General features: G+C 42.6%; 1 protein-coding gene and 2 pseudogenes across 1 annotated transcript; 1 reads left to right on the forward strand and 2 right to left on the reverse strand.

Annotated features, from left to right (window-relative positions):
* Positions 1-286: 286 nt before the first annotated feature.
* Positions 287-15,609, reverse strand: Slc51a (solute carrier family 51 subunit alpha). The gene is given in 15 exon segments (XM_053743446.1): positions 287-499; positions 502-516; positions 1,007-1,045; positions 1,048-1,077; positions 1,080-1,110; positions 2,251-2,397; positions 2,641-2,752; positions 3,270-3,338; positions 3,340-3,426; positions 3,828-3,858; positions 3,861-3,900; positions 4,739-4,832; positions 4,834-4,891; positions 14,699-14,793; positions 15,414-15,609. Coding segments are annotated over 15 exon segments (1,005 nt in total). The 5' UTR covers positions 15,452-15,609; the 3' UTR covers positions 287-380.
* A 2,048-nt stretch (positions 15,610-17,657) lies between these two features.
* On the reverse strand, positions 17,658-18,251 carry LOC124993349 (60S ribosomal protein L15-like; annotated as a pseudogene).
* A 522-nt stretch (positions 18,252-18,773) lies between these two features.
* LOC124993348 (eukaryotic initiation factor 4A-I-like) lies at positions 18,774-20,257 on the forward strand (annotated as a pseudogene).
* Positions 20,258-21,516: the final 1,259 nt, after the last annotated feature.

Here is a 21,516-nt window from a genome sequence, read left to right on the forward strand (position 1 = left end):
CAAGGCTTCTGTTGTTATATCAAACAACTACTGTATATTCTTTCCCCTTTCTTCTGCTTTGGGGAAGCTCACAGTGAACTTTCAGCACACAAATTTCTAGGGCTAATAATAGTGGCATCCACAGAGGCAATGTGCCTAGTTACAGAGTTTTAGATTCTGTCTTGTTTATTACAAAACTTAAAATACCTTCCCTGTGCAGTATCCAAAACAGTTTCATTCTACTACATAATTTGCCTCCATCTCTACAGTCAAATGTAGTCTGCCAGCTTGTTCTGACAATGAGAGCCTTTCCAATTTGGTGAAGGTGAAGGACAGCAAAAAAAACTCATGTTCTCCTATTTCATACAACATCTCTCCCATCATTGTCCAAGCCATTCTTCTCAGGCTTTGAAGTTCAAGTCCTGGTCTGGAGACGAGGAAGTTTCATACCCAACCTTATGGTCTTTCCTTCGGTAGTACATTCGTGTCAACACAGTCATCAGGAAAGTCTCCAGTATAGAAGATGGCAATTCATCACTGCAGTGTGAAATGAAATATAACATAGGTTATGCTGTTATAGAGGTGGTAGGTATCCCACTTGCAGCCCTGGTGTATGAGTTCAGCAAAAGTTTCTCCAATTTATCCCCAAACCAGGACCCAGAGAAACTGTTATAAGCAACAAAGTAGATTAATGGTAGAGCTAGAACCAGATTTGGCTTTCTACCTTCTGTGATCTGCGGATAGCATTAATGCTCCTTCTTATGGGTTAATCAGTATGACCCACATCCAACCCACTCCCATGGAGTTGGGAGTTAAATCCATGGCTTCCTGGTTTGGCCATCAGGACCGGCCTCAAGCTGTGGGATCAGCAAGGTCATGGTCTCCTTAAAACCTCTGCTCAAATTTCTTGGATACCCTTTTCTGAATATTCTCAGCAGAAGTCAGGCTGGCCTAACCTCTGTTCCAGGATCCTTTCTTTCCTAACCCTCTCCCATCTCATCCATCTCACAATGGGATATATACTCACCTTGAGACCTGGTTTTAGAGGAAAATGGTGGTGAACAGCAATCTGTCCACCATTGGCCAATATGGAGAAATGGCAGGCTGCAGGGCAGTCATGATAAGAAGCACCTACAAAACAAGAGAGGGGATGGTTGGGAAGGGGCTTGCCAGCCAGGGTACAGAGGCCAGCTGGCCACCCAGGACTTGTTCTTCCACTGTGGATTTGGCCCATCATTAGATCTGTGCAGTTAAGAGGGTTGGGATTCACACCTGATGAAACATTTATAGAATTTTAATCTTTAAACAAATTATGTTGTCATTGTCTATCCAATATTTTATTAGAGTTACAAGAAATAAGAACTTATTTCCCTATCTTAACCATGGCTACAGATGGACAATTAAAAAAAAAAGATAAATAGGCAGTATGATGAGAAGAAGGAATATGACTTGGGAGTTAGACAGACCTAGATCCATCTAACTCCATCCCTGAGCAAGCCTCATCACCCTATGGGTCTCAGTGCCCTTCTTTGTAAAATAGAAATAATAATGACCCCTAGGACTACTGTAAAAAGTTACATGTAATTATGAAAAGTGCCTTAGCACATGATGTGGGGTAGTTAATAGTCGTAGCTGTTAATAGTGCTACTGTCGGTGGCATTGGCAGATTATAGGACTTCAGGAAGTAATAGGTAGAAAAATTTTAAGAAGGCTTGATAATGCATGTATTATGGCCAAAAGATATATTGAAGTCCTGACCTCTCAGTACTCAGAGTGTTAAATTATAGGTTAATTAGGTGAGGGGAGGTCATAATGGAATACAGCGGGCCCCTAATCCAATAGGACTGATGTCATAAAAATAGAAGAAAGACACATGAAGAGAGAGCATGTGACGACGGAGGCAGAAATAAGAATGATGCAACTATGGCCACCACCAGAGAAGAGGACAGGCAGGATTCTTCCTAACAGGTTTCAGAGGAGTGCAGCCCTGCTGACACCTTGATTTTGAACTCAGAACCCTGAGACAATACAATTCTGTTGTTTTAAACAACCTGTTTGTGATATTTTGTTAGGTAACCCTGGGAGACTCTTATAGCACAGAAAGGTAAAAAATACATAGGGCAGAGACCATTTTCCAAATATCATGGGGCAACCCAAAGTTTAAGAGGAAGATCCTCAGTCCTGCTTTTAGCCTGTAGTCTCACCTCCTAACCCCAATCATTTGTAGCTCTATTATTAAACATACCTTTCCCTCCCCAAGAGCATAGTTACCTGGAAGAGAGCAAATTTGGCTCCCATGTTTTGCTCACCCAGGTACAGCCTGGCTTGACGGAAAAGGATGCCCAGGGCCCAGAGAGCCATCAAGGTGGACACACCAAGTAAAGTGTTGATCCATAAAGCTGTGCTCTTCTCAGAAATCTGTTGGCAGACCAGAAAGTAGTTGGGGAGGAGGCAAGCTCTTTTCCTCCTTTTATTTCTCCCCTTCCATGTCAGGAAAGATAATAAAAAAGCCCAAAGCCCTTGGCCTATTCCAGTCTCATCTCTCCCTACCAGACCCCTGAACCTCTACTTTTCCACAGCCACCCTGGCCCCTGAGGCTCCAGCTTTATTCTAGGGTACTAAATGAGTCTTGGACTTTGCTGCCCCTTACTCCTGGCTTACATCTGCAGGGTCATAGATGCCATCAGGGATGAGAAACAGGCCCACCAGGCTCAGTGTTATCTTGAAGAAGGCATATTGGAAAGGGCCCAATATCAGCAGCTGAAGCTTCTTTCTGAGAGGGAAGAGGGTTAGGAAGATGGGACCCACAAACCAACCACCCAAGACTGCCTAGCTTCCTCACTGGGCTCCGGGGCTGAAGCTAGATGGCCAACAGACACTAAAATGGATGGGGACAAGGAAGAAGCCAGAACTGAGAGCACTGGAAAATCCTCTAGTTTCCCACTTATCTCTAGAATTATGCCTTTTGAGCAAGAATGATCAGTGTATCTCAAACTCATAATCAAAATGGGCAGAAGTGGGCAAGTAAATAACCCAGTTTTCTCTTTATGGCTAAAGTTGTGGGGAAGTGGGCTGAAGTTCAGGAGTCCTCCTCCTCCTGCTTCCTCTTCCCTGGGGATGGGTGCCCATATGTGGGTCCTGGATGTAGGCCCACCCCTTTATCACTGGCTTTGTCCACACAAGACCAACTTTAAGAGCCTGATGCAGAGCTAGAGAGCCAGAAAAAGTTCTTGAGGGAGCGTAGGAAGAGGCTGCTCACCTGTTTCAGAATGCCTCCCCTCCCACCTTACCTGGTGAGCATGAGTGGAGGACAGCAAGGGCAGCAACAGCAGCAGGGGCCTGTGTGGATCCTCATTGGGGTCCTTCAGAGTCCTCATTACTGCCTCCTTACCACCAAAGCCTTCAACCATGACCAGCATGACCAGGTAAAAGCACACGGCATAAAACCTAGGTTGGGAGGAGAGTGGGATTGCAAGTGGTATGGTGGGGACAGCAGAGGGGACACTCCTTGCTGCTAAAGAGATAAAGGTTGTGGGGAAAATTGGGGCTTACTGAGGGGAATACCATAGAGGTTGACATTCTGGATATGTAACCCAAGAGTGAGAGAGACAGGACAGAGTTCAGGGGCCGGGGAGAAGGGAATTTGGTGATCAGGAAGAAAGAGATGACAGGAATTGCCAAATAAGGCACTCCATGATTAGAACCAGAAAGCCTTGAATTGGCACAGATTAGTAAGGGCTGGATTCGCTAACAACTAGCATTAAAGAAATGGACCCTGGAGTCCTGGAGAGCACCGGGAACCCCAGGGAAATGGCCACCCAGAGGTGGGGGTGGGACCAAACACTCACGAGGTTATGGCCATTTCTATAAGCATGAGGAACGAGGGATCCAGAGACCAAAACAGCAGAACACAGAAACTACCTGTTTGCAGAGGAGCAAGAAGCAGGTTAGGGCAGGGTGCGCATAGCTCCAACCTATTGTGTAACAAGGCCTCAAGGAAACAAGAGTTTTATATACATTTGAGGTGCTGGTCCTTAAAAATTGCTGCTGGCAGGGCTTGAGATTATGACTCAGCAGTGGTTGTGCTTGAGTTCCATCCCATCGCACACACACAAAGTTGCAACTTTGAAAAATAATAAGTCAAGGACCAATATAATGGCTGCAGAGTGAGCTTAGGAGCCCTATAGCAACAAGGGTAGAGTTGAAAATGACCCTGTGAGGCAAAATTCTTCCTACACTCGGGAACCACTCCCTGCAAGTACAGGAAGGAGGCTTACTTTTCAACAGCAATACTGTGGCAGGGAAGTAGTATGTGGGATCACAGAGCTAAGCAGATTCTTCAGTCATCTTAGCAGCCTAAGAATTTGAACTGCCTCAGCTGGGCACAGTGGTGCACACCTGCAATTCTGACAACTCAGAAGGCTGGGGCAGGAGGATTGCAAGTTCGAGACCAGCCTCAACAATTTAATGAGGTCCTAAACAAACTTAGCAAGACACTGTCTCAAAATTAAAAAAAATAAAAAGGGACTGGGATGTGGCTCAATGGTAAAGTGACCTTGATTAAAGCCCCAGTACCAAAAGAAAAAAGAATTGGACTGCCTACTGGCTTTCCAAGTCAGTGGAGCTCAAATTATAGCCCCTATCCCCAGGTAGTGGCAGGCAAATCTCTGTTGACAGGAATTGTTGGTTTAGAGAAATTCTCAAAATGGCCCCTTTCTCCTTTCCAGTCCCCTCCAAAGGGCAGCTACAGGGCCCTCACCGGGGGTGCAGAGCTGCTCCAGAGTAGAGTCCTCCTCTTGATGGGGCAATGGGTGTTCTTGTACAGATAGACAGCATCTTCCAGGAAGATGACATGAGCCCAGGGCAAGAAAGGTCATGATGGCCATGAGGGTAATTTCCACAGGACCCAATGCTAGAATAGAAGGGGTAGAATAGAAGGGGGAAGTAGATTCCAGTGAGTTTGATATAGGAATTTGGGGATATGGAGAAAAAAGAACTACTGAGTCTCCAAAAAGAAGCACCCACTAATTTTTTTTTTTTTTTTTTTTTTGGTGCTAGAGATTGAACCTAGGGCCTTGTGCTTGTGAGGTAGGCACTCTACTAACTGAGCCACCCACGAATTATTGAGTGTAAGACATGACCATGAACCCCTTGGAATGCAAAACAAGAAACTGTGAGCAACCCAGTCCATGTCCTTGGACACTAAAAGTAAAACATTGTTAGAGCAATGTGCAAGTGCAGGGAAAACTGGCATAAAATCCATAGATGCCCTGACTTCACCTCTAATTCATCTCTTTGGTACTGTCTCTCCTGTAAGTGTTATCACTTCAAACCTGCTGCTTCTTGCTCTCAAGATGGCCCATATTCTCCCTTGAATGTGTCTCTGCTTTCCTAAATTAAACTGTCTATGCACACATCCTTAATTCATTTCTGTGGTATATGTCAAGAACCCCACTCATCCTGAGTTGAAGTCCCCCTCTCAGGAACTCCTTAGATCTCCTCTGGTGACTAGGTACTGCTGAAGACTGGATACTGCTCCAGTAGTCCCTGTGAGTTAACATTAAAACATTGGTTTTGCTCCTTTATTAAAAAAGTACTTGACTGGGGATGTAAATTGATGGTAAAGTTCTTGCCTAGCTCAAAAAAAAAAAAGATTTTACTTTCCCTCCTTGAAATTTTTAAATAATTTTAATGGACAAAATTGTAGACATATGATATATGACATGATATTTTGATAAGTGTATACATTGTAGAATAGTAAAATCAATCTAAGTAATGCATTCATTATCTCACATATTTATATTTTATTTTGGTGAGAACATTTAAAATTTATTCTCAGCAATTTTCAAGTATATAATACTTATTTGGGAGGGAGGGGTACCAGGGATTGAACTCCGGGCATTCAACCACTGAGCCACATCTCCAGCCCTATTTTTTGTGTTTTATTTAGAGACAGGCTCTCACTGACCTGCTTAGCACCTCACCATTGCTGAGGCTAGCTTTGAACTCACGATCCTCAGCCTCCCAAGTCACTGGGATTATAGGCGTGCGCCACCGCACGCAGCTTATAATTCATTTTTATTATCTGTAATAACCATGTTATCAATAGATCTCTTGAATTTATTCCTCATGTCTGAAATTTTATATAGTTTGACCAGTATCTCTCCAATAACCCACCCTCCTACCCAACTATTAGTTCAACTTCTTCAGATTTCACATTGAGATCATGCTTTTTTCTCTTTCTGTGCCCGACTTATTTCACTTAACATAATGTTCTCTATGTTTGTCCATGTTGTGCAAATGACAAGATTTCATGATGTATAATATACCACATTTTCTTTATCTATTCATCTGTTGATGGACACTAGATTGATACCAAATCTTGGTTCTTTTGGCTACAGCTACAATAAACACAGGTGCATCCTGTGTGGTTTTTGGTACCGGGATTGAACCCAGGGGCACTTAACCACTATGTCACATCCCCAGCTCTTTTTATTCTGGCTTTTCTTGAAACTTCTGAAACACAAACATGACAGAGGATATTTTATGATTCATCAGTTATGCAACTATAGGTATGTGTGAGTGTGTATGTGTGAATAAATTATCATGAATGTACAAATAAGCCTACCATACATAATTCCAGATAGGATAAAGAGATACATCTTTAAAAATTAAACAGGGAAAATAGAAAAAGTATAGAATTTTGTTTTCATTAAAACTTTGGAGAGGGAACACCATCCCTAAGCATTACAGAAATCCAAGAAATCACAAAGAGAAGATGGTCGAATTCAATGCAAAATGTTAAAACTCCTGAATGGGAAAAAAAAAAATGGCAAACAGACTGGAGGATTGTGTTTTTGTTTGTTTGTTTTTAGTTTTTAGGTTTTTTTTTTTTTTAATGGAGAACTGAACTTGGGGGCACTTTACTACTGTACTACATCCCCAGGCATTTTATTTTGAGATAGGGTCTTGCGAAGTTGTTCAGGTTGATCTGAATTTGCCATCCTCCTGCCTCAACTTCCTGAATAGCTGGGGTTACAGGTGTGTTCTACCATGCCCAGCTGGAGGAAAATGTTTTTAATAAATGTGTACTCAAGTTTAAGTTATTATTATATAAACAAAATTGATACAAAAACAAAACTTTTGCCAAGAAACTGGAAGATGTTAATATAGTTCAGGGCACATGGGAAAATATTGAACTTGCTGAGTAGTCAGAGAAAAGCAAAATAGTAATGATATATGTTTAGTCTATTACAGGATAATGTTTATAATATTATTGACTAATAATCTTAAATCAGAAACAACCTAAATACCCAACAATATTGTAATTATTGAGTAAACTACCCAATAAAGTATTATTCAGTCATGAAAAATGTGTGCACACCATAAAATCTTTGTAAAGAGTGTGTAATAATATTTTTTAAAAATCTATTAACAGATCTGCACATATTGGTCACCTGATTTATGACAAGGCGCCCACACAATTGGTAGTATCTATTAAAACCAGACATACTTTAAGACCTAGCAATTCTACTCCTGGATACATATTCAATAGAATTGAGGACCTGTAACCACCACAAAGATGTTCAGAGCAGCATTATTCATAATGGTCCAAACTGGAAGCAATCCACATGTTTTTCAATATAAATATAGATAACTGTGTGGCAATATATTTTCACAATGGTACATTACACAGCAATAAAAATAAACAAATTGCTGAAACACTCAACAAATTAACCTTAAAAACAATGAGTTAAGGAAGCCAGAGTACATATTGTCCAATGATTTTAATAGGAAGTTGAAGAATGGGAAAATTGATCTATAGAGGTGATTAACGTTAGACTGTGGGTCTTTGGAGGAAAGTCAACTAGGGGAAGAAACAAGAGACCCTTCTGCATGCTAAAGATGTTTTAAATATCCTTCTGGTAGTTGTTACACAGCTTTTCATAGGTAAAAATTCATCAGGCTATATACTTCTGATCATTGCCCTTTACAGTCTGTAAGTTATGACTAAAAAAATATCAACAAAGCAGAAGACAAAATTAGCACCTAAAGTAAAATTACAACTATGTTTAAAGGCTTTGGTTGGAGAGAGAGGAATACAAAACAGCTAAAGGAAAGAGTAGGAAATTAATATTTTATCTTACAAAATAAAGTCAATAAGTATGGTTCATAGTTGACAGAACAAGAAATAAACTATAGGTATATGAAGCTATCCATATGACCAACTAAAATTATTGACATTCTTCTTTTTTTTTTTTTTTTTTTTTTTTGCGGCACTGGGGATCAAACTCAGGGCCTTGTGATTATGAGGCAAGCACTCTACCAGCTGAGCTATCTCCCCAGCCGCTATTATTGACATTCTTATGTGGAGAAAATGGAAGAAGGTTAGTGCTAGGTGAGATGAATCTCATAGAGGCAGCTACTGATAATGTTCAAAATTGATACCCCAGGAAAGATGTACACAAATATTGGTGATTTGAACATAGTGTTAGGTAGGAGTTCAGGTACACCAAGATGGTGGAGAGAGGGTATTAGAAAGAAGTCACTAGAGGACAAGTCCTGTCCCTATTTACAATAAATCCCATAACCATGACAACAACTGCCTCTGAGGACTTATCACCATGACAACTCCCACCCCAGGTTCAAATTTTAAAATGACTAATGGGAGTAAAGTGAGCAGTATTCTAATTAGGTTTTCTAAAGTAACCAATGAAGGGATGGATTGGAAAATATTCTAATCAGGTATCATAAGATAACCAATGGGAGCAAATGGGGTAAGGTCTTCAATCAGGTCTATATAGGGAAGAGAGAACACCCCACAGTTCAGGACATAAGATCCTAATTTCCAGACATTGGGTGAAGGTGCATAACAAACACTGAAATGCCTATTAGAAGGGACAAGTTCCAGTGTTCCATGATTACAGCTGGAAAAAACCTCGTATGTATTTTATGAAGGACTAGAATAGAGGAGCTTGAAGTTTCCAAAAAGAAGGAAATCCTATGAAGATGGAAATGCTAATTACCCTGACTTGATCAATACACATTGCACACATGTATTGAAACATCACACTGTATCCCACAAATGTATACAAGTATGTGTTAATCAAAACTGCAGCTCAGTTCCTCCTGAGTGTCAAGGCTTGGAATCTTGCTGCCACTCTTTCAACCTCCCAGCAGCCACTCTGAACTGTTCCTGCCTCTAGGACTTTCTTGTTGGCCTCTGCTTTCCTCCCTGAGTTCTGCATCACTGAGCTCTCGGCTCCTGCTCCCGAGTCAGCAGCCAGCCCTGACAACCCTGTGTGATTTGGCCACGCATCTCAGTGATGTCATTTATCAGTAGCTGTTTACTGGCTTTCTTTTGTCTCCACTTGGAGGCAGGAGCTTTGCTTGTCAGGCTGGTTCTGTGTTCTGCCTCCAAATGTTAACTATTCTGCAACAGTAACTATTCTGTAACTGTTTGTTGAAAGAAAGAAAGAACCCTGGAAGAACTATTACCATCCCCATTTTGTAGGCTTTTTTTAGGAAACTAGGCTGAAAGAGTCAAGCACCTTGCCCATGGTGACAATGACTGGAAGTGAAGATGAGATTTAAACTCAAGGTTCCTGATGTGCAGCCCAAACTCAACATCACACAAACTGACTTTTGGTGCATGTGCATGTAGATAGGGGAGGGAGAATCAACTGCAACCCGAAAACCAAGAGTTTCAGTTTATAAAGTATGGGTGAGACATTGACTGCCAACACAGAAATGATTTGCAGTTTCTTATAACCGCTGCTTTGGTCCTCTGTTCTTTTCCTACTTGCATTATTTATAGGTTTTTGTATCCACTTCTACTTTTGTTTCTGTTTTTGAAAGACAGAAAAATTCCTTAGCATCCATCTAGCTCATTTATCCTTTTAGAAGATTGCTCTCTCCCTTACTTTTCTGATTTAATCCAGTTCTCCTCAAAATGCATTTTATTATCTATTATTGGGAAAAAGTCGTTCTATGGCTAAAGGATTTTTAGAAATGCATTGAACAGAATTTAACATGTTTTTCTTTTCCTACAGAGCATATTTAAGTTTCTAATCTGCTAATTTTCAATGTGAATTTCCAAAAAGAAATTATAGAATGCATCTTCTACAAAACCATTTTCTATAGAACTCTATTTTCATGAAGCACTCCTGGTGATTAATATTCCAAGGAAGACACTTTGGAAGATGCTTGTCCAATTAATCATTTTGAAAGTATCTTCAGCAACTTCAAATTTCCCACTGTCTCTGAAATAGCAAAAAATTCTTTTTTTTTTTTTTTTTTTGGCTGGGGATCACACATGTCAAGCAAACACTCTACCACTGAGTCACATCTCTAGTCCCCTGAAAAATACTTTTTAAAATAAAACAATATAACATTACATAAAATTACATAAAATTTTGAAAAAAGAATAGTCACCTATAGTCACCAGCTTCCTACTAAAAAATTTTTCTATTTTTTCATATTTTCTTCCTGGAAATTAAGATTATATGTTTCAGAATTAGAGATAATTGTATTCAAAGTAAAATGCCTCTTAACTGTTTACTCTGTGATCTTGGACACACGAATTATTTTCTCATTAAACCACTTAGCAAAGCACCTAGCATGTAGTATTTACTCAATAAAAAGTAGTTTATAAAAGCATCTGATTGCCAGGTGTGGTGGCACACACCTCCTCAGAGGCTGAAGCAGGGAGATCGCCAAGTTCAAAGTCAGCCTCAGCAACTTATGGAGACCCTGTCTCAAAATAAAAAATCAAATAGAGCTGGGGATGTGGCTCAGTAGTTCAGAACCTTGGGTTTGATCCCTGGTATCCCCCCCCCACCAAAAAAAAGTGAGTCTGATTAAAGGGCCTACGTGTTGTAGTAGTAGTAGTAGTAGTAGTACTAGGGATTATTAGTATTAGTACCAGAAGTGCTTAACCACTGAGTCACATCCCCAGCCCTTTTTTATATTTTATTTAGAGACAGGGTCTCCCTAAGTTTTTTAGGGTCTCACTAAGTTGCTGAGGCTGACTTTGAACTTGCAATCCTCCTGCGCCACTGGGATTACAGGTGTGCACCACAGTGCCCAACTTCTACATATTACATTATAATCATTGTACATAAAATAGCAGCCATTGTACTATATAGGATATTTTGTATTCTGTTTTTTATCACCTATCAGACTTTTTTGCCAGTGTAATAGTGATGAAATATATTTCATTGTTTAATTGTAGTACCCTGATTACTAGCAAAGGGGAGCATTTTGGTTTTTTGCACATTTGTTAGCCATTTGGGTTTTCTCTTCTATGATTTGTCTGTTCATATATATTTAACCATTTGGGGTGCTTTACCACTGAGCCACATCCCCAACCCTTCTTCTTATGTTTTTTTTTTTGTTTGTTTGTTTTTTTTGAGACAGGGTCTCAATAAGTTGCTTAGGGACCTTGCTATTTGCTGAAGCTGGCCTTGAACTTGCAATCCCTCCTGCCTTGGCCTTTCAAATTGCTGGGATTATAGGCATGTGGTATCACACTTAGCTATTTTATCCAGTTTTGATTGACTAATTTCCCTCATACCGAATATGAATCCTTTGACCGTTAGAGATTTGAAAGCATTTTCTCCTCCCATTCTGTGGTTTCACTCTCAACTTTCTTTACAGTGTTTTTAGTTGAATAGGTTTTTTTCTCCATGTAGTCGATCTTCATGAAAATTTGTGCTTTCTTGTGTTTTAAGAATATTCTCTGTTGTCAATTGTAAAGATGTCTTTCTATATTATTTTTGTAAAAACTGTTTGCATTTTGCATTTAAGTACTTAATCTATCTGAATGAAGGCTACTCTAGAGCTAGTTTTCTATGTGCTTATTGCCATAGGGACAGGCCATTGCCCAGCAACCTCTTCCTCAGTGTCTATCTGACCCAAGGGATGTGGGGAGCATACATTCATAGTAGGAATGGCTGATTTCTGGTTCCCCTATTCTGTTATTTTTCTTCATCTCTGGCCCTTTGCCATTATTGCCTTATTGCTTTCATTACTTCAGTTTTATTGTAGCCTTTAATCTCTGATAGGACAGCTTCCCTCCATATACTTTACCAAATTGTCTTGGCTTTCTTGACTCTTTCATATAAATTTTTAGATCAGCTCATTAAAAAACACCTGTAAGGATTGTAATCACAATCACATCATTAGCATTTGAAATACCAATTATTGAAAGATTTCATATCTTCCGGAATACTTTTTCTTTATAACTATTTAAGAGCTGGACGCAGTGATGCATGCCAGTAATCCCAGCAACTTGGGAGGATGAGGCAGGAGGATCGCAAATTTGAAGCCAGCCTCAATAACTTAGCGAGGCCCCAAGCAACTCAGGGAGAAAATGTCTTTTTTTTTGGGGGGGGGGGGCGGGGATTGAGAACCTGTCTTTAAATAAAATATTTTTTAAAGGGTCTAGGGATGTGGCTCAGTGGTTAAGTGCCCCTAGGTTCAATTCCCCATACAAAAAAAAGAACAAAAAAACAACAAAACACACACACACACACACACACACACACACACACACACACACACATACACAACAACTATCTAAGAAACAACGGAGTGAGGAAAGGATTTCACCACATTTTTCACCTCTGGTTCTCCTTTTCCACAACTGTCATTGCCCTGAACTGACAATATATTCCCCAACCCTTCCTTTCCTTCTCTGACCCTTTCCTGACTCAGACTCTTTTCTTTCATGCTGGTTGGGGACACTAACCTCTCGTTTATATCCCTGATGAAAAGGCTTTTCCCCTGCAGTTCATCCTGATTACTGATTAATGGCCTTAAATCAGTTTCACCCAGCCCCTCCCAACCTTACAGCCCTCACCAGCTGCTTCTGCCCACAGAATAAAGTACGACTCCTGGGTCTGATGCTCATCAGGCCTCACCTTACATGCCAGACCCTCTCAATTGTCCTCTGCTCCTCCACCAGTAATCTTGAATTCTGTCAGTTCTAGTTCCGGTCGTATCTGGGAAACCTACCAGCTCATTCTGTTCCCATTCCTGCCCCAGGAGTGCCCAGTGCCTCCTCTTCACTTCTCAGATCCCACCTGCTCCACCTAGATCAAGGCAGCTTGCTCAGCTCCCAGACCAGGATGGTCAATCTATGTAGATCATCTTTGGTGTTTCTGTTTAGAATTTTTTAGCAAAGCAGTGTGAGAACTATTTTGTTGTGTTAGGCAAGGTTTCTCAACCTGAACACATGATTCTTTGACCTGGATAACTCCTTGTTGTGGAGGGCTGTCCTCTGCACTGTAGGAGGTGTGTATGGCCGCCTCCCTGGCATCTACCCACTGGATGCTAGTGGTAATCTCCAGTGTGGTGGCCAAAACTGTCTCCAGATATTGCCAAATGTCTGCTGGCCTGAGGAAAACTCATGCAAGGAAAACTTGTGTTTCCAGGTGCACTCTCAGAACAGGAGCTTCCTGGATGGAAATGGTTATAGCTGCCACTGTTGGCACTAACCACTGAGCACCACCAGGCATCTCTATACACTTTGGCAGTACTCCAGTTCAGAGTATCTGAAGGAGAGTTGTGCATAGCTTGGGGACATGCCCACATCTGCCTCCCAAAGCACACTGACAGCAAGCACCCTGTTGCTCAGGAAGTCTACTCTGCATAGCATCAACATCTGGAAAGAGGCTCGGAAGCATTGAGTGTACCACAGAGACATGGATTCCTACCCAACATCTCAGAGGTGGTTTATCATGCAGCAAGAAAACAAAACAAGATGCCTGTGTATGAGCCACATTTGTTAGAAAGATGCAGGGCCACTTGATTCTCAGTGTTTTTGTGTCCAGGGAATGAACCAAGTCACATCACATGCCTTTCACTTTCTTTCTTTTTTTTTTAATTTATTTTTTACTCCATTTGCTATGATTTTTATTTTTTATTTTTATGTGGTGCTGAGGATCACACCCAGTGTCTCACACATGCTAGGAGAGCACTCTACCACTGAGTCACAAGCCCAGTCCTGCCTTTCACTTTCAAAAGCAGTTGAGCAATAGCATCCAGGTGGCCAACACTTTGAGAACTCTTTTTTCCTTTCTTTTCTTACTTTCACACTGGGGATTGACCCCAGGGGTGCTCTCCCATTGAGCTGCATCCCCAGCTCTTTTTTATTTTTGAGACAAGGTCTCAAACTTCTGATTCTCCTGCCTCAGTCTCCTGAGATCCTGGGATTACAGGGGTGCACCACTGCACCTGGACTGTGAGAACACTTTTATAGATTCAGTTCAGTTGAGGTCATTACTCACAATAGCTTCTCCTCTTAGTGCTATGTGCCCTTTCTTTGAGAGGATGTTGTGCAGCTGCCTCTAGGGGACCTTGTGGGATTTGGATCATATGGGCACCATCTTGAGGCTCTGGAAGACCCTGGAATCTGGAAAATGCTCCAGGACACAGTGTCCACAATTTGAATGTGCCTTGAGGCTGAGATCTGTGGAGGCCCCACCTCAGGTTCGTCTCCTGGGCTAGGTTGTCGTGCCCTGCTTTGGGCCTGCTGACTCCTCGGGGAGTTGCCCTTCAGGATCTTAGTTACTGTGAACACCATGCAGTCATCCCCTGAGGCTGATCAGGCTGGATGGCTCAGGACCACTTCTTCTCTGCTGCCCCAACTGTCCTGACTTCCCTCTGGGATGTGCGTCTCCTCCCTTCAGCACCTTCTGGGGAGGGCCTGACTCACCTCTCAAGAGCTGAGCTGCAGTGGGAGGGTGGGAGAAGCAGTCTGAAGGGATGCCATAGTTGGTCCTCAGCACCTCCAGAAGATCTTCTGTGTACCTAGAGAGACATCAGCTTGTGTTTAGAGCCACCAGGTCTAGAGAAGTGTATGTGACCTTCACAAGTAGCAAGTAACCCTAGTTACCTAATACTTCTCCTGCGCCCCTCCCCACAGGGGATTCATCCATTTTCCCCTCAAGGCCCTGTTTCTTGGAGAGGGGAACTGGCCCGATTAGTGTGTAGGGTAAGCTTCCAGTTAGCTACAGGCAGGTCTGGCTGCTAAGCCCAAGGAACCCATGATTCTTTTAACACCCAATAGGGTAGCAACCCAGGGGCTAGCCAGGGAGAAACAGCAGGATACCAGAGAAAGAATGGACTCTTAGCACCAGGGGTGGATCCCCTGTTGGCCAGGGGCTCTGTGCAAAGCCCCTACCTCTGGGATCTTTCTCTACCCATATTGGGGGGGAAAGTCCCTGATGTGATCACATGCTGGCTCCAATCCACAGTTTCTCTGAGGACCTTGGGGACAATCAGAGCATTTTTAACCCTTTATGCAGCCTGAGTGCTGGGAGTCAAAGGGCTCTGGGAGGGAGGGAGGGAGGGAGAGACAGGTCAGAGCAACAAGAGCCAGTATTGATTAAAAGCTGGCTCCTGGCCCAGGGTCTGCCAGCCTCACTTACCTAGGGTCAAGTTTTATCTGAGTCCTGTCTGGCTCCATCCTCTCCTTTCTCTCCCACTCTCCGAGTCACTGAAGGTGAAGAAGAACAGGCAGGGCCCAGAGGTTGGGAGCACAGAGGAGTGATCCTTCCTCACCCTGCAGTGCTACCAGCTCTTCCCAGGAACCAGGGTGGAGGGCAGGTGGAACGCTGATCTTCCTTGCTGACTACTCTCTCTCCTTCTGGTGCCAACCTCCTATCTAAGTCCACCCTGGAGGAATTTGATCCCCTAGCTGGCTGAGTTCCTGGACTCCTCCCTATCCTTAGGTGTAATCCCTCCTCCCTCCCTCAGACACAGGCCTTTAGCTACTTCTTGCCCTCCCCCAACCCCATCCTACATCTTCCCTTAAAGAGCTTCTAGGACTAGCTGGTCCCAAGACAAAGTTCTCCTGACCAGGCCCAGGGTGGAGACAAAATTCTTACTCTCCCTGCAAATCTCCCGGTCACCTGGAAGTGGGAGACTTAGGGCTAGACCTCACCAAGCCAACAGCTGTGCCAATGCTATTGACCTGGCATGTGAAAGGGAGGATTGACTGGAAAGTTCAGAAGAGACCATAAAGATTTCTTCAAGGTTGGCTGGGCGTGAATATGCAGGCAAGAAGGGGGCTACATTTAAAAGTCAGAGTTGGGGGGGGTGGGGGGGTGTTACAAGTTCAACTTTGGCAACTTAGTAAAATTCTGTCTTAAAAGAAAAAGGGCTGGGACTTAGCTTAGTGGTAGAGTACCCTGGATTCAAACCCTAGTACTGCAAGTTGCAGATTAAGATTTCTGAGCATTTTGACAGGTTTTGAAACACTGCCAGATTGTTTATGAACTATTTTTTTTTTTTTTTTGATTGGTGGTTTCTCTTCTTTCTCCTAGTAGATTTAAACCCCTTTGAAACCAAACACAATGTTATGTCCCCACTAGGTTTCTGGCATGAAGCCTGACACATCTAAGTGCTCCTTAGATTTTGGTTGTATAAGGGATAAAATAATATTGCAGCAGCAGCAGCCAATGGCTACTGAGCATGTGTGGTTTGCCAGATGCTGTGGGAATGCAGTATGCTCCTTATCTAAACCTTATGACCACTCTTATAAAGTAAATGCTATCTCTAGTCCCATTTTACAGATAAGGAAGCTGAGGTCAAAAGAGGTGAAGAAACCAAGTTAGAGAGTCACAGGGTGTGGAGACAGAGGTTCAGGGCAAGATTTTAGATCATGAGAAAAGGGCCCTTACGAGGGTTGAGGGATTCCATTCTGGGAAGACAGATGCAACCACAGGAAGCAGTTATTGACATGACACCAGGAGGACATCCTACTCCTGTCCCCAAACACCTCAAAATATCTCTTGATGGTCAAGCAGAGTCTTCTAGTTTTACCCTCCTCCTGAAGTACAATGCTTGGAATCAGAGTGTAGTGATTCAGGAATCTCAGTGGCCCTGTCACCTCCTGAGGTGGGGGTAAGGGCAGGAAAAAGAAGACAAGGACATCATTCCCAGAGGGTTAATGACCTCAGCCCCACCCTGACAAAGGCACAAGCTGACTCAGCTTCCTGAAACCATTTCCAGCACAACATTCTCTGGGTCATTCATCTCTAGCTCAGTGAGAGGCCTTGAGTTTAAATGCTTGAACTTTAGACTTCCCTGGAGCAGATAACAGGGTGCTGAGGACTTCCCCCAACTTCCTCAGGATGGAAGGATGGCCTAAGGGAGGGAGGTGGGGTTAGAAAGCAGGAGGAGGTGGGAGGGGTCTGTGGCTAACAGAGACTCAGTGTAGCTGCTGGGCACAGAGGCTAAAAGACTAGTTAGCTACTTCAGGACAGACACTGACTGAAGAAGGCAGAAATGGCAGGGGGTCTGTGAGAGGGAGGCTTCAGCTCTAATGGGTGCTTCTGCCCCTCCCAAAGTCCCAAGGGAGCATTTTCTATACAAAGTGGCCCTCTGATTAGACCAGGGTGGTGCCCTGAGTCAAGACCTATCCACAGCTAAGGCCTGATGAGAGAAGACAAACAGTAGGCCAGACAGGCTCTCCTCTTGCAGTTTTGGTCTGCTAGCTGTCAAACACAGGCTTTCTCTGAAGAAGAATCAACTACAAAACAAAATAAAACAACACAACAACAATAACAGAAACCCACCAGGATTTCTCCAATTTGTTTTCTGTTTTTTTTTTTTTTTAAACTGTCCTAAATTGTTTGTTAGGTATGGATTTTACAAACATCATACTTACATTAGCGGTAGAGCTGAAGAGTACTGAGCCTTCTCCAAGCTGCACGGCGAGAACCACCAATAGTGTGGTGGGACTTGTGGCCCTTACCAAGGCCACAACTCCTACGGCCTGCAGATGTTAGGTCGCGCATCTCCCTGTGCTTGTGGACTGGTTTGGCGATCCATTGAGTGTCAGGATTCTTCTGATAGCTTTATGGAATGGATCAATGAGGATAACCTCAAAGAATTTGTATGTGGAATCATCGCCAATTCAGTAAGAATTCATGAATCTTAGAGCCCCCATGGTGGCATCTCAGCAACGGACTGAAGGCTTTAAGCAAATTTTAGCTGGTTAACACCATGATGGACAGGCTTGGCATATGTTGCACCCTTAGGAGCTGGGCGTTTGAGGCCACCGCACTGCACATTAATCCTGCATATGACATAAAGTTTGGTCTTGTATCCCAGTCTGCGCGCTTTATGGGGCCGGGTGGGGCCAGGAGCCCCATAGAGCGCGGAGAGCTGGTGGTACTGCCAGCAGCGAACTCTCAGAAGAAAGTCATCACATCCGGCTGCTTCTTCCTCCATAGTTCCTGGATGTACTTGCATGCACCCATCTTGGCTCACCTGATGGCTGCCACCGAACAGAAAAGAAGGAGCCTTTCTCCAATTGCTTCAATTTTCCTCAGGGCTTCTCAATTACTTGATCTTGAAAGGCTATTTTCTCTCTTTTAAAATTTTTCTTGTGGAGATAGAATTCACTTCAAATAAAATTCATTTTATATTTAAAAAATGTAAACCCTAGTAGTTTTTAATATATTCACAATGTTGGGGTTGAGCTCAGTGTATGTGCAGATCAGTGGCAGAGCATTTGCCTAGCATGCATGAAGCCCTGGACACACTGCAATCAATCAATTGATCAATCAATAAACAATAAACAAATAAATAAATTTGCACAAGGTTGTATTCAGTATTAATCCAGTTGCTGAATGTTTCCACCACTCTAAAAAGAAGCCTCATATTTCCAAATTTCCCTCTTCTCAACTCTCCTGACAGCCACTACTCTGTTTTCTGTCTCTGTGAATTTGGCTATTCTGGGCGTTTCATATAAATGGAACTATACAGGACTTTTAAAGATCATGTCTGTGAGTCAGGATTCCTGATCCAGAGACAATGACCTGAAGGGAATGGAACCCAGAGGTGTCATCAGGAATAAGTGCAATGAGATCATTGACAACTTTGATGATATGAACTTCTTGGAGGCCCTCTTCCATAGCATCTACACCTAAGGTTTGGAGAAGCCTCCTGCCAAGCAGCACTGAACAATTCTTCCTCATATCAAGGGTTCTGATGTGATTGCTCAGACCCAATTTGGAATCAGAAGAATGGCACATTTGCCAAATCATTTCTGTGGCAGAGTGAATTGAATCTGAAGGCCAACCCAGCCTTTGTGCTTGGACCTGCTTAAGAGTGGGCTTAGCAGTTTCAGAATGTGGTCATGGGATTAGAAGATCACAAGGGTGTCTCCCATCATCCCTGCATTGAGGGCACCAACGTGTGTGCTGAGGTGCTAAAGCTGCAGAGGGACGCTCCCTGCATCATTGTGAGTACCCTTGACCAAATGTTTGACGTGAGTAACTGGAGATACCTATTTCCCAAGTACATTAAGATGTTTGTACTGGATGAAACTGAAGAAATGCTAAGCCATACATTTAAGGACCATATCCATGACATATTTCAAAAGTTTGACATCAATATCCAGGAGGTTTTGTTGTCAGTCACAATGCCCTCTGATGTGCTTGAGGAGATCAGGAAATTCAGGAGGGACTTAATTCATGTTTTTATCAAGAAGAAGGATTTGGCTCTGGGGTCTACCTGCCAGTTCTACGTGGAATGAGAGGAGAGGAAGCTGGACACACAGTTTGACTAGTATGGAACCAGGCAGTGATGTTCATCAACACCTGAAGGAAGGTCAAGTGGCTCACTGAGATGTGTGCCCTAGGCTTTACTGTTTCTGCCATGACTTGAAACTTGGGCTGAAAGGAACAAGAAGTGATCATGAGGGAGCTCCATTCTGGCTCTAGCAGAGTATTGATTACCATGGACCTGCTAGACAGGCATTGATGTGTAACAGGTTTCTTTAGTCATCATCTGCAACTTTCCCATCAAGAAGGAAATTGCAGGCCGGGTGTGGTGGTGCACACCTGTTATCCCATTGGCTTGGGAGGCTGAAGCAGGAGGATTGCAAGTTCAAAACCTGCCTCAGCAACTTAGTGAGGCCCTAAGCAACTCAGTGAAACCCTGTCTCAAAATAAAATCTAAAAAGGCCTGGGGATATGGCTCAGTGGTTAAGTGCCCCTGGGTTCAATCCCCAGTAACTCCCCCTCAAGCCCCCCAAAAAGGGGAAACTGCAGCCACAGGGTTTACTGTGGAGGACCTTTTGATTGTAAGGGTGTGGCTATTAACGTGATGACAGAAGACAGCAAGAGGCCCCTTCAAGATATCAAGACCTTCCACAACACCTCCACTCAGGAAATGCCACTCAGTGTTACCAACCTCATCTGAGAAGGCTGTTACCTAGTTCCAGGTCAAGGTTCAATTCTGAAGGGCTAAGGAGCAGCAGATGGGGAAGGGGAGGGAGCCAACAGATGGACACCTTTCATTTTTCCTTTGAATAAATGTCACTTTTTGAAGCAAAAGTTAAAATGGTACAGGGCTAGGGTTGTAGCTCAGTGGCAGAGCACTTGTCTAGCATGTGTGAGGTGCTGGGTTCGATCCTTAGCACCACATAAAATAAGCAAATAAAATAAAGGCATTCTGTTCATCTACAACTACAGATTTTTTTTTTAAATGGAACAAATATAATATGGGCCTTTTGTATCTGGCTTCTTTCATTTAATATAGTGTTTGAAGGCTCATTCATGTTGTTGCCTATAGCATTACTTCAGCCCTTCTTATGGCTGAATGATATTCTTTTGCATGGTATGCCATATATATTTTGTTTTGTCCATTCATTGAGTTGACAAACATTTGTTTCCACTTTTTGACTATTATGACTAATGCTGCTATAGAATCATGTACAAGTTTTTGTGTGAACATATGGAATTGCTAGGTTTATACACCAACTATGTATAACATTTTAAGAACTATTTTCCGCAGTAGCTAAACCATTTTACATTCCCAGGAGCAATGTGAGTTAGTTCAGTTTTTCCACATCCTTGTCAACACCTGCTGGTTTTCCTTCTTAAACTTTATTTTATTATAGCCATCCTAGTGGATGTGAAGTGGTAGCTCAATATGGTTTACATATCTATTTCCCTAATGACTAATTGTGTTAAATGCCTATTGGAATATCTTCCCTGTGTAAAAATTAGGCTATTTATCTTTTTATTTTTGAGTTGTAAGAATTCTTTGTACATTTTGAATTCCAGACCCTTATCAGATATGTGATTTGCAAATATTTTCTCCCATTCCTTGGAACATCTTGTCACTTTCTTAATGGGGTCCCTTGAAACACATTTTTACTTCTTTCCCATGTTTTAAAATTGTGGTAAAATACACATAACAAAACTTACTATCTTAGCAATTTTTAAGTTCATTGTTCGGTGTTACTTAATGCATTCACAAGAGCAAAGAGAAAATACCCCAGTTTCCAGATGGAGGATTAGAAGCATCCAGTGATCACCAGCTCCTCCAGGGGATAGAATCAAAACAACTGGGGAGCAGCCACTCTGAGATGGATGACCGAGGAGGGTGCTGAGGTTTGGATGTGAGCAGAAACTTGAAAAAACAAACAAAACAGACTTTGGAGAGTGAAACAGGGTGAGAAAGAGCACTTCAGTACCAAAAAACCTGGTGGTATGGCAGAGGGCTGGGGTAGAG

Source organism: Sciurus carolinensis, chromosome 9 (assembly GCF_902686445.1).
Source record: "Sciurus carolinensis chromosome 9, mSciCar1.2, whole genome shotgun sequence".
Lineage (NCBI taxonomy): Eukaryota > Metazoa > Chordata > Mammalia > Rodentia > Sciuridae > Sciurus > Sciurus carolinensis.